The sequence below is a fragment of the Alligator mississippiensis genome, chromosome 1 (assembly GCF_030867095.1).
Source record: "Alligator mississippiensis isolate rAllMis1 chromosome 1, rAllMis1, whole genome shotgun sequence".
Lineage (NCBI taxonomy): Eukaryota > Metazoa > Chordata > Crocodylia > Alligatoridae > Alligator > Alligator mississippiensis.
Window position 1 is genome coordinate 33389532 of NC_081824.1, and position 13546 is coordinate 33403077.

Sequence of the window (13546 nt, forward strand, 5' to 3'; positions counted from 1 at the left end):
GAACATTATCAGTAGGCTGCAGTTTGGCTGCAAAAGTGTCTGGGCAAAGTAAAGTGCGTGCGCCAGATACACACGTGATGCCCGAGAAGTCCTGAAACTCAGGGGGCCCTGCCCCCATTGCAGCAGAAACTACTCACTGCTGTTTATGAGTTGGAGAGAAGTAGGGCTGGAAGGGACCTCCAGAGGTCATCTACTCCAACACCCCCTGCCTGAGGCAGGAACATCCATATGCAAACCATCACAGACGAGGTATTAACTAAACTCTACATAAGACTACCATTAACTCTGACAACACAGACCTAGCACCCCCACCTGCCACAGGTAAAGCAGGGGAACCATGGCAGCTAATATCCTGCTTCTATGAAATGTTATCAATATATGCTCAAGAGATCCTAAGTAGAGCAAATATTGAGGCTCCAAAGCATACAGAAGGCAGAATGGGGAAGAGCCAGACAGAGTTAGTGATGTTAGTACTATTCATTAATAGGCCAGTTTTAATACAAAGCAAGGTAGTTCTAAGCCTATAATAGCCACCTAAGCCCACAGCATCTACTCACGTCAAGAGATTCCAGACAGTACCAGCAAAAGGCATGTTTGCAGTTTTTACACATCATTTGGGCACAACCTTCATCTCGCTCAATATAAACTTTGCACTTTGGACAGCGTTTGATTGGAGCATCATCTTCTTCCATTTTGAAAACAGAACTGTGGGGGACATTGGGGGATATCTGTAAGTTAGGTATCCTTGTGTGTTTGCAATCGAAATTATACAAACATAAAGTAGGAACAAACAGACATGTCAAGTTTGCATATACATTTTATCAGGATTTTTTAAACTTTTTTTCAGTAACCTGAATGGATCTAGTAAAGCTGTTAAATCTTGACAATGGCAACAAAATAGCTAGGTGTGCCAGAGATGAACAGGGGAACAAGGTCTCCCTTCTTTGGCATCAATCAGACCAGTCCAGAATCAGAATTTCCATCCAAGTGCCTTGTTCCTTCTCTAATTTATTGTGTAGAGAAACAGAATGCTATTACATCCCTTACCAGCAGACTGTAAATATCCCATGATCCAAGTGTTAGTCTCTGGGGGAAGGGCTTCCATGAAGAAGACAGTTAAGGGGAAAGGGAGAGACAGAGCAAGTCACAAAAGGACTTTGGTATGGGAATGCTAATTGTTTCCATTATAGAAATGTAGATATCTGGCTTGAGGAGTGGAAATCACAATCTTGAGTTAGGCAAGTACACTTTAAAGAGGAAGACTGGCCCACTGAGTGCTGGCATTCACAATGTTCAGTATACTAAGCAGGGGGACGCCTACACCAACCAACAGGAAACACAGAAGACAGGTATTAATTTACAATATCAGCTCTCTTCCAGGGTTCTGCAAAGGTTTCTGCATTTTATCTAATATTTAATGCAAAATGCATAGGCAATCACAGGAGCAGGGACCAGAATGCAGGACTACCTCCCTCTGAGGGGAGTGTCCTCCTCCCTGGGTTACAGAGTCAAGACTTCTCTTGCTTGTTCTCTCTCTGGTCCTGTAACTCTTGCATTCCCTTCCATGTAGTTGATTACCCTCAGGAAGGCTGGAGAATACTGCCATACCAGCTGAGCTTACAGCCTGGTGGTTAGAACGCTCCAAATTAGCTACCATCCGAAATGGATGTGATGACGACCAACAGAATTTGCTGCTGGTAGCTATCTATGCTCATCCAACCAATGGGCCTTGGACCCCACACAGTCCCTTTGTGCCACTAAATGGTACTACCTTCTCCACGATTGTGGTGCTGAGTCAGTGGAGGAGTCACCGCACCCTTAATGTTATACACACAGTGTTTCAAAAGATACTTGCTACAGCTGCGTGAAAAATACCTTGAACAAACAGGAAAAAAAAGTGGCCCTTGATTGAAGGTGGATTTATATTCCTCTTGTTTATGCATGGATTTGATCTAGGTTGATATACCCGATAAAATAAAACTGTACCTTGTTTCTCCTGGAAGGAAGGAAATTGGCATATTCTCTTGACAGCCTTGTCCTGGATGCCAGTTAGATTTGCAAGCAGAGCAAAATTCTATATCACAAGCTTTGCATTGGACCAACTGGGGATTCTTAGGCCCCGATTCTTGTAGTTGGCAAACTGACTGGCATGTAGAAGAGGGACACCAAGTCCGACATGGGTCCAAAAGCACTTCTGCAAAGAACCAGAACAGAACCAAAGTAAATCACTGCTGTAAAAGTCTTTAAATTACAAAATACTGTACTCCGCTTATCAAACCAAACAGAAAAGGTCACCTTTGCAAAAGTGGTCTCTTGTTTGGTGCATCCAAACAGACACACATAAGGACTTGCTGCAAGTGAGCATCAAACCAATGTAAATAAGACTTGTCCCTTTACTGAGGCACAGCTTTACTACTAACTCTAGGCCTAATGTGAAGACCAATGAGCTCAATGAAAAGATTCCCACCTACTTCAGGTGCCTTTACCAAAAGAGAAGCTTTCTTTCAAGTTCTCTCATACCATTAGCTGTCCAAAAACATATTCCTTCTCCTTCTCCCTGAGTAGCAATCCATTTTTTTATATTCAGATTGGGGTTAACATGGCACACCTTAGCACAAGTTAGCTAGTACTAACTGGCACTTTGTGCAAGGGTCCAACATTTGAGTTTATGGTGGCATTGCAGGAGAGCCAGAATCCAGGGTACTGCCATCCTATATAGCAGCACTATGCTATATATGTAAATCTGCACACTGCCAGGAAAATTCCCTTTCTCAGTAACAGCAATATAATACATAGCAATTTTCTTTGTGTCTCATTCCTGGAATGTGGTAAATGGCAACGTGAGGGCAAAAGCAGAAACAATTCAAGCTTTGTTCTACTGACACAGCATATAAAGCTGCAACAGTACTGTATAAACATATACAGGACTAAATTTTGACCTGTGGCACTGGGATCAGTCTGGAGTAACACTACTCCCACGGAGCTGGAAGCCAGATAGGAGAAATGGAGTAATGGCTACTGTTGCATACTGTACCTCTTTCAAACTGTAGCTTCTTATACCTTTGCATGATTTCTGAGGCAACCATACACTCAATCTGTTAAAATAAATAAATTAGTAAATAAATAAATAAAAAAGACTTTAAATTAAGGGCAAAAATAATCTAAGGCATTTTAAATGGATGGAGACACAATATTTTGATCTTTACAGAACCATTAAACACATCGGCAATAAAGGACAGTAATATTCTGGATGAGATGCACTGAAATGTATTAGAATCAATCTGCGGTAAAACTTACCTCATTTTCTTGTAGATGACCTCGCTTTGGGCAGGCAGCATCTGGGCAACTAATTGCTGTTTCCAGACCTTCTCTGATCAGAAGCTCTACATACTGTTTCAGGCACTGTAAGAAAGCCAAAGGAAGCATAACAATTCTCCAAATATAAATTACTCTACATATCTTTAATACTTTGCCTTTATTTTTCTGAACAACAGAGATTATGCGATAAATAAGGGGCAGGAACTACTTCTCCTAAAATCCATTTCCATAGTCTATATACCAGAAAACTCTGCCTCAATTAAAATTTGTGCAATAGATAAGAGGTACATAATAACCAAGGGAAAAGTAAAGCGGAGAACTAGGAAAAGAGAGATAAAACTAGATTAACCAGTCTCCATAAATCCCTCAACGTTGTATCACTGGAAACCACAACACAGCTCAGTAAGCAGTAGTTACCCATAAGCACGCATCTGTCAAGTACAACAGAAAAGGGAAAAAGGGAGTGCATCTTGTTTTCCATTTTTAGAAAATAACCGCTTGAACTCCACAGTGGAAGAAGCAAGTTATTCTCAGTAGAAAATAAAATATCCAAATCAGGACTCTCAAAAGAAGTATTGTTTCCGTAGGGACTTCTTAATAAATAATAGGTCATGGACAGGCCAATTCTCTCCATGAAGCATCCACTAATGATTTATGTGTAAAGCATAACTGAAAGCATAGGCCCCAAGAGACCGGCACACAGCACAATTCACACCAATGCGAGGGAGGAAGTGGAACACTTTTGGCCATGGACAGGAAGACCACACCAGGTTGATAACGCACCGCAAAGTGATCAGATTAAGGAGTTACCAACGAACCAAAGCAGCATCTTAGCTGCTGTTTTATTTAAACAAGACCTCACACATGCAAGATGGCACCCTGCCTCAAGTGTCCCTTTAGCGGCCACTGTCCACTGCCAGCATCTTCTTTTGTGAGGTGACTGCTAATCAGCAAGTTGCAGACATAATAGTAGCCAAGCTTCAAAATGTTCTATTACCAACGGTGGGACTACAGGGATAATGCAGCTCACCTCATCCCCACACTGCTCCAAACTGAGCAGAGACCTGCTATCACACCTAGGGCCCAAGCATGGTGGGGGGGAAAGGGTACACTTGCCAGGACCCAGAGATCCAGGGGGGCCTGGCCCAGGTTGCAGCCATAGGGAAAAAAGTGAAGGCTAAATTGTAGGTCATACTTGAGGATATGTATGGAAAGTTATGTAGTACCTATATGGGGTCTCCACTGTGAGATTTGCTGGAGCCAATCAAAAGCAGAACAAGCAACATTGTGAGCAGCGAGCTGCTGGCCAGCCCAGGGCCCTGCAGTAGAAGACAGTGTGCTTGTGCAGTTAATTCTGGGACTTGTCGTTTGACAGAGAGGGATTTATGCGTCCCAACGTGACATGCTCTCTCAAGAGCTACAAGTCCCAGAAGATGGAAAGAGGAGGGACAAAGCACCATATAACCACGGACATTGATCCCTGGGACAGTGGAAGCTGCAGTGTTGCTGGTCAGATTTACAGGCCCAAAAGTGAGTAATGAGTTAGGCCTTGTGGTCTAAACATTGCACAGAGAAGAACTGAAACAGGGATAGGGTTAGTGCCTGGAAGGAAAGGACATTTCTTTCTCTCTCTCACATACACCACGTGTCTGGCTATAAATACAAAATCAGGCAGCCAGAAACATAAGGAGGTAAAACAAAGGGAACTAAAAGAAGCTATAGGACACCAATCAATCCTCCATTTTTTTCAAAACAGACAAGGCCTTTCTGCAGTCTGGCTCAGGCACTAACTAGGGAAGCAGATGAACAAAAGCAAAATGGAAATGATTATAATATAGAGACTGTGTCCGTGGCAACTGATGATGAAGAAAAGCTGCCAGATGCATCATGCAACTCCAATCTAATGCTTTCAAAAGAAAACGCAGTACTACTCTCTCCTGTTTTTTGTAAGCCTTCTCCTGAACAATGGTGCTAATGGTGATATTACCCAACTATCTGATTCATGCTTTTTCAAAGACCCAGGCTTGTTCTATGTGCTGTCCTGACTTTGCTAGGTTCCACATTTCTTTGAAAGTCAATTCCAAAAGATGTTGGTGGGCATAAGTTTCCTGAATTTCTCCTCAAATGTAAGACTTCCAATGGAGAACAGCTACCAAGAGACTGGCTTGTTTGGAGTCCTATCAATCAAGCGCTGTATTGTTTTTCATGTTGGTTACTTTCTGAAGGGAGACAAAAACAACGCAGCATACGGGCAAAAAGTGAAGGATATTCACCAAATGTGAAAAAATGGCAAAAGCTATATAGCAAACTTCCTGAACATGAAAAAAGCATAGAACATAAAACTTGCTATTTTCATTGGAAGGAATTACAGCAGTCACTGTTGGGTGGACATGGAGTAGAAAGTGAGGTTCAAAAACAAATATTAAGAGAAGCAACAAGATGGAAAGAAATATTGGAAAGATTGTTGGATGTTACCTCATGTCTTGCTTCAAGAGGTTTAGCATCCCAAGGAGATGATAATCTGATACGTGACCCGACCCACACAATGACAACTTTCCTGGAACTCTTGAGTTAATAGCTCATTAGGACAGCAACACTCGTCACCATTTGGCCAAAGTAAAACAGAAGCTAACAGAGTGCAAAATGATGCAAGGACAAGCTCATTATTTCTCATGGGAGTCCGAATGAGTTTATTGAATTATGCAGTAAGAGTGTGCAGAAGACCATCCTTGCAGAGAGAGAAAAGGCCATTTATTACTCTATCATATGTGATGTTACTCCTGATGTCTCTCACCAAGAACAACACATGTTGATATTCCGATTTATAGTTCACAACAAAGATACTGGTACATTTAACATTAAAGAAAGGTTTTTTGAGTTTATCAGCTTTGATTAAAAAAAATGGAGAACAGATAGCTGAAATGCTAATTGCCTGCTTGAAGTGTCATAACATTCCTCTTGATGACGATAGAGGTCAAGGTTTTGATAATGGCTCTAATTGCCAGGGAAAATAAGAGGTGTTCAGCCCTGCATTATATCCAAAAATGAACTTGCTGTGTATTCTCCTTGTGCTTTCCATTCACTAAATCTTATAAGAGTTAATGCTGCAGCAGCACGTACTTAAACATTAACATGTTTTTGGTTGCATGCAGCAACTTCGTGTTTTTCAGTGCTAGCCCTGTGAGGTGGAAGATTATAACAGATAAATTACACTGCTCACTCCACTTTGCCAGACACACACTGGAGTGCACGTGCTGATACTATCTGTGCACTCACAAAGCATCTTCCAGGTATTCTGGAAGCACTGGAATATGCTCTTTGACACACAAATCTCAATCACAACTGGAAGCACTGAAAAGGTACTTCAGCTCATTTTCAAGCTTTTTGTTGGCTAGCTTCTGGTACAAGGTTCTTTCAAGCATTGATGACAGAAACAAGATTTTACAAACCAGGGGAATCTCTCTTGAATCAGAGGCAGCCCTCATTCCTGATATTATTGAAGAAGTAAAACAACTTGGAGATCAGTGGCCCAAAATTCTACAGGAAGCACGTCTTGTAGCAGAAGGCATGGGAAATTTTGCCACAGTCACCAAAGGAGCGAGGCAAGAATCAGAAAAGATTTAATGATGACACAGCTGAGGAATCATGTTCTACCTTCTCTGAAAATGATCCAGAATCTTTATTCAGAAGGAATGTTTTTGATGCAACTTTGGACAGCTTTATCTATGGATTAGAGCACAAATTCAAAGCAACCAATAATATTTGTTTTACATTCTGTTCAGTCCTAAAGTATGTGACGCTAGAGCCTGAGGAACTGGACGAAGCTTCTAAATACCTACTTCACAGATATCCTCCAGATCTTTCTGAGAATTTTCCTTGTGAAACGTTGCATCTGAAAATATCTTCAAATCTACTTTTAGAAACGAATATGAACTACTACTTATCTTATTAAATGAGATTTACAAAAAACAACTGCAACTAATTTTCAGTGAAGTGTCTGTAGCCATATGGATCTTTTGCACAGTGCCAGCGACTACAGCAGAAGCTGAAAGAAGTTTCAGCAAGCTAGCACTCATCAAAAACTGCAGCCATTCTACTATGGGACAAGGATGGTTAAGCCACCTTGCTATTTTGTCCATCGAGTGTGAACTTTCAAGAGAAATTGACTTTGGAGAGAATTCACGATATTGTAATGAAAAGGTCAGAAAAATAAAGCTTTAAAGTGAATTGGTCTGTTTATAAAATGTTTGCAGCCATGTTGGACCATTAGAACAAAAAAACCCATCAAAACATCGACTGGATAATACCGTTATTAGGACCAACAACCAAAAAGTTACAAAACAGCAATGCACAATGTAAGTTCAGAATTAAAATAGAAAAATTTCTTTCATAATTCATGAGATTTTATGGATGTGGGATGGTGTGTGCGTGGGAGGGAGCCTGCTTTACAAGTCTCTACTGGGTCCAAAGAAATGATGCTTGGGCCCTGATCACACCAAAAGGCTACCAAGAGTCAAGCTGCTGCTGTTAAAAAGGACACTCACTTCCATCTATGCTCATGGTTGCTTGAGACGCTCAAACAAAGCAGAGAGCTAAAGTCCTTAATAGAGGTTTCCCTCAGTGCTCCCAGTCTCGAAGTCTACCGTCAGGTACAAAACAGTACATCAAATGGGAGAGTGAGTTAGGGAAGCATTACTCAGAATTAAGCTAAGGGGATGGGCCCCCAGCTCTTCATTACAGGCCCTAAAAGTGGTCATATTATAGGCCAGCATAGTAACAGGTAGAGCAGAGTGAAACCAAAAGAGCAAGTGGGGTAGGAGATACAGTGTCCAATAGGGGGATGCCAAGGTGGGTGGGCAGGAGAGCCCCTTGCACTCCACAGGCACAAGCTATGAGACCCATGTGGAACTGCCACATAGCACCATATGGGGTGGTTCATGCGACTAGACTGGACCTTAGGAATTCCCCATGTAAAACTGACTAGCACTCAAATGTAATCTGCCTTGGAAAGATTGAAATAAATGTTGCTGGACTGTGAACCACTGATTAGGCACAATTCAAGCTTCTAAACCATCCCCCCGCCCCACACTGTAAAAACACAGGCCAAACTACAAATAGCTGTTTAGTCCAACTATATCCCATCAGGTGAACAAACCTCTACTGTTCTCATTAGACCACTGCATATAATTCACCTGGTAATTTGTAGAAATTACCAGGTGAATTATATGCAGTGGTCTAATGAGAACAGTAGAGGTTTGTTCACCTGAACATTACACACACACACACACACACACACACACACACACACACACACACACATATATACTCTTATAAATAAAAGGATTGTGGATTCAGGAGTATAGGTAAAAGGATTGTAGAATTGGGATTTTGGGCCCAGTTCACAATTCAAGACTCTACTCCTTTACCCTCTTCCTTGTATATACTGCATTCTTTAAGCCTGTGAACACTGTTTCTTTAGAAGAATTATTTTAAATCCCACATTAATATGTTAGCTTTTACACCTTTTGACTTGACAGTGGTAAAACTTTCACATTCTGCCCACATTATTTTAGCTACTACAGCATGTTGCTTCACTAATGGCAATACAACCCTGACATTTCAACACATTCTTTTGTCCGATTCTCCTTTCTGAGTTTCTTTTTCGGAAGAGACAATAGCTCAGCTGCTTGGCTAAGAAAAAAAAAAACACTTAACAGTTGATGCTTTTGAAAGTTATAACTTTCACAGCAACTGAGATTTTGCAAACAATGCATGAAGGTCCATGTTCTCCCCTTTGCCTGTACAAAGGCAATGAAAGTGAGCATTTGCTTCTATCTTGGCTCCCAGAATGTTTCCGATCTATCCCACTGTGCCCTGCAGAAGGAAAGGAGTCACTTACAGGGTATGGCTGGCAGTTCTCACAGAAGGTTGAGGCCTGTCAGGACAAGGCCATAGGCTGTAGATCGTGGCTAGCAGTAGCATCAACTGTAGCAGGAACATCAGACTAGCCATGCCATTGTCAGCTGTTCCTCTCCCCCTGCCCCCCATTTGTAAGTGCTGAGAGGATTAAAATGAAACTGCATACATTTTTAATGACAACACTTAGCACTTATAGAAAGCACTTTTCAAGCTCAGTGTGCTTTACTGTCATTAATGATTAATTTAGCAATTCTCTTCCCCAACCTGCTTGGGAGCTTTGCCAAAGCTGATCAAACACACACTCCCATTTCATGACAACTTCCAGGGACTGATGTAGCTCATCCGTGCCATGTCCAATGCTCAGGGATGTCCCCACTGGGAAGTCATTAAACTGGGCAGAGCATGGTTCAGACCTTGATCTGGACAGGGGGCAATTCAGATGAGATTCTCTGGCTGCTCGAGATTTCCCCTCCTATCCAGAGTCTCCTGGTGTAAAGAAAGAGAGTAGTAAAAACTATCAGTGACCTGATTTATCAGAGTTCTCCTCCCATCCTTGCTTGGAAGAAGTCAGCTGCGTTTAAACTCTAAAACTTGTGGCACTGCTAGCTTTTCTCTATTGGATCAGCACAGCAAGATGTCCCAACAGGGAAAGCAATACAAGCCAGCACAGCAGGATTGTGGGCCCAGTTCACAAGTCAAGACTCAGAAATAAACCTCAATGACCCTGGAATGGTAAAATTAGAGGTTTTTGTTATTACACTTTTCCATAGGATCAGCCTTTCATAAATTTATGAATTAAAAAAAGATCAACTTTTAGGATAAGCATCGAAAAATTGTCAAGTGACATTATAGTACCAACTGCCTATACTGAAAATCTGATGAAATATGCCTACATTATTATTAAGTGGTTTCATGACGCATTTGCTTAGTGTCTAGGTAAAGTGAATTAGTTTAGTTAAATGAAAAAAAAGGAGAGAAGCAAAAGAATGGCTGACCTTTGGCCAATTAAGTGTATACAATACTTGTATATTGTAAAAAATTAATAAAAATTACTACTTCTCTGGCAAGATGACATACTGTCAAGCTACTTTACATTGTTAATTCTTTGCTGCTTGATAATCTTTGCACTAAAAAATATCACATCCTTTACATTACAGCATTAAAGAGTTTTTAGTCTGCAAAAATTCTACTTCTAGAGTAAAATTGTTAAAAACAACCTATATAATTATCAGTCATATGATAAATCTCCTACAGATGGAAGGAAATTAAGATTAGATGCCAGTAGTTGGAACTGAATCAGAGCCCCCTTACTGATGTGGGTACTTTTATTTTGTTTACAAAATGCTACGTCAAAAGTCATTTGCAGTTCAATAAAACAAAAAAAGTGGCATACAGGAAGCAAAATTATGCTTAACAACTGTGATACTGGTTATACAAAACACATTTCTATGTTTGTACTGCACCAATCACAGTGGGTCCAAGTTTATGCCTTATCTATTAAAAGCTCCAATATTTTTCAAAAATTAACTCAACATTTTGAATTAAGGAAAAATTGGAGGGAGTTTTACACTTGGGCTTTGATTTGGAACATGCACTTACTAGTTCATAAACATATTATATGGCTCAGAAAGAGGCATCTTTGCTTCAAGAAGGCAGTTTGAAAAAAAGTGAATGCATCTTCAAAATTATTTCCATCTTATTATAATTGTCTAGTTATTGCATGATGCCCCTTCCAGGCAGTGTTAACTACGCACATCCATGCTGTAGTATTTCTTTTACATTGACTCTCAACTTTGAATCAGCTGAGCTTGGAGGATAAATTGCAAAGGCTGGTGTAATGACAGAGTCTTCCTATGCCTGAACAAGGGCATTTGTGCCCAAAAGCTTGCAAAGAATTTTTTTTTCCCAGCTATTCATTTGGTCTAAAAAAAGATATCACATCTACCCAAAGAACCTTGCCTGTGTATGTCCTTAGACCAACACTGCTACAACCAACAGCTGTAATGGTTTTACACTGAAATTACTGATATCTGCCCTGAACCTTTAAAAAAAACTGTATTAAACTGGGAGTTATTTGGGAATTCCTATTTGTTCTCTTCCTGCCATTTTAGACATTTTTATAAATGACTACTCAAGAAATGCAAAGCAAATGTTACCATGTCATACTGCTACTGACTGACAGACCTTTACTATCAATTATTTTAAATCTATCTTGTACAGCCAGGTTCACAAATACACTCTAGCTGCTTTACTGTCCTATGGGACAGTACAACAAGGCCAATGCACGGGCTAGTCATTGCCCACCCAGCTCCTGGCTTGAACATGTCTATGTCTGCATATGGGTATGTTCCCCCACCCTCATCTCACAACTGTCCCCCACATTTTCCTGCACAGTGTCTTTTGTCCTCTCTTTTAGGCTATCTGGGGGATCTCATCTCATGCAGCACTAGAGATTTGAACTTGACTGTAGAAGCCCATTTCATCTTTGATTTCTTGTACTTCTGTTTTCAGGAGCTCTCTCTCAAAAGACACTCAATTACCCAGCCAGAGTCTCCACACTTAGGACTGCAGAGTGCAGAGAGAACCATTTTTTCCATTTTTCAAGTTGCTGGAGGCAACATTGAAAGCTAAGCCTTGGGTCTGCTAGCCAAGCTGAAGGCTCTGCAATAGAGGATTCTGCAACAAAAAGGGTAATTTTATTTTCATTGGCAGCCAGAGCTGCACCTTTGCAAACCTCCTTACACTTGTCTTAGAAACAGACTTCATCATGTTACTAGAATGCTTACATTTCAAAGGCACTTGACATTGGTTTCCTGCTCCTAGAAAGGTCATTTTAAAACATCAACCATAATATGCACTCTGGTAGCTCACAAATAATTTAAAAAGAGAAGGATCATTACTTTCCTGAGATCAATTTGGACAGTTTATTCCATCAAATTTAGTACAGAGCAATATCGATGAAAAAATGTTTAAAAAAAAGACATACAGATTAAGTTTTTATGCCATAATTCACCTAAGCCTTTACTCCTTTATACTTCACTTGTTTAGTTATGCTTATGTAAAGTCCTTATGCATCAAGTATAGCCCTGTAAATACATTTGTGATGCCTATTTGTGTACTCCTAATTCACATTTAAAACAACCATTATTTGGACAAACTTAGGACAAGAATTGTTTTTTACCTACAGTAAAGCTGTATTTTTACTGTGCAAACATCACCATTATTGACTGATGTTTGTACAGTTTACATTACAAAACATGATTGCCTTGCATTCATCTCCCTAATATAACCTATTATACAACATAAATAAAACCACAAAGTCAAATGTCATTCTCTCTTTCAGACCATAGTGAAAGCTTTCTGTAAATTTACTCTTAGAAAAAGAGAAGCACTAAGCAAGTCTGTTTCTTGTCCTAGCAGTGGCAGGAGAATGCCCTAGTCCCCCTGCTTTACCTGTGGTAAGTGAAGGCATTTTTTATATTTTTAGGCACTGTCTTTTAGTTGTAGATGAAGAATGCTTGTGGAGCATTAAGAATAGATGAGACCAGTGTTGTCAAACTCAGCCCACCCTCCAAACCTGGAACACAGGATTCCTTAGGCTAGGGCTTCCATGGCTGTACAGCAAGTGACAATGGTTAAAACAGCCAATTTGCTACCAATCTTATATGTTCATTTTTTCTCTCAAACCTTTCTGAAATTTTCCAACTTGATCTAACATTAAAAACATATCATTTGAAATCTACCAGGGGATGTGAAATGTCTTTTGCTGATGTCACTTTCATTTTTGGAAGAAAAAAATAGACGGTTAATATTTACTGCCCATTACACTCTCTTCACAGCTGCTGTGTGAATTTAGATTTAAAGAAGCCTGTCAAAATGTGAGTTTCTGACCCACACTAATACGAGAGCTTTAAATACCAAGTCACGTGGAAGCTTTAAAAAGACTTAATGCACTTGGTAAAAGCCAAAACCACCAGAGAAATGCAGATTCAAGTATCTTTCACTCTATAATTTAATTTATTTTCCACAATTTTAAATATATCCAAGAGATGGCACTGAGCCACTATCCCTCCCAAAACTGTGTGTGTACTGCAGGAAAATCATCACAGGCTTCTCTCGGTGAAATATGAAAGATTCCCTTTTGAGAGGAAGGGAAGAAAGAGGAAGTATTCTGAAACTCTATTTTAATAAAGTAAAGTAAAGAAACAAAGTCAACATTAACCATGCAGTAAACACCGGTCAAGTGGTTTAGTGTAGCACATTACTTGGAACTACAACTATACCGGGGGCAGACCATCGTTAATGAAGA

General features: G+C 40.2%; 1 protein-coding gene across 1 annotated transcript in view; it reads right to left on the reverse strand.

Annotated features, from left to right (window-relative positions):
- The window catches only part of RNF144A (ring finger protein 144A), a 92352-nt gene that overhangs the window by 12267 nt on the left and 66539 nt on the right, over positions 1 to 13546 (reverse strand). Inside the window, exons 3-6 of the mRNA XM_006274957.4 lie at positions 3298 to 3402; positions 3035 to 3095; positions 1987 to 2194; positions 558 to 705 (exon numbers count right to left, since the gene is read on the reverse strand). Coding sequence (XP_006275019.2) covers positions 558 to 705; positions 1987 to 2194; positions 3035 to 3095; positions 3298 to 3402 — 522 coding nt within the window. The remainder of the gene's footprint in view (positions 1 to 557; positions 706 to 1986; positions 2195 to 3034; positions 3096 to 3297; positions 3403 to 13546) is intronic.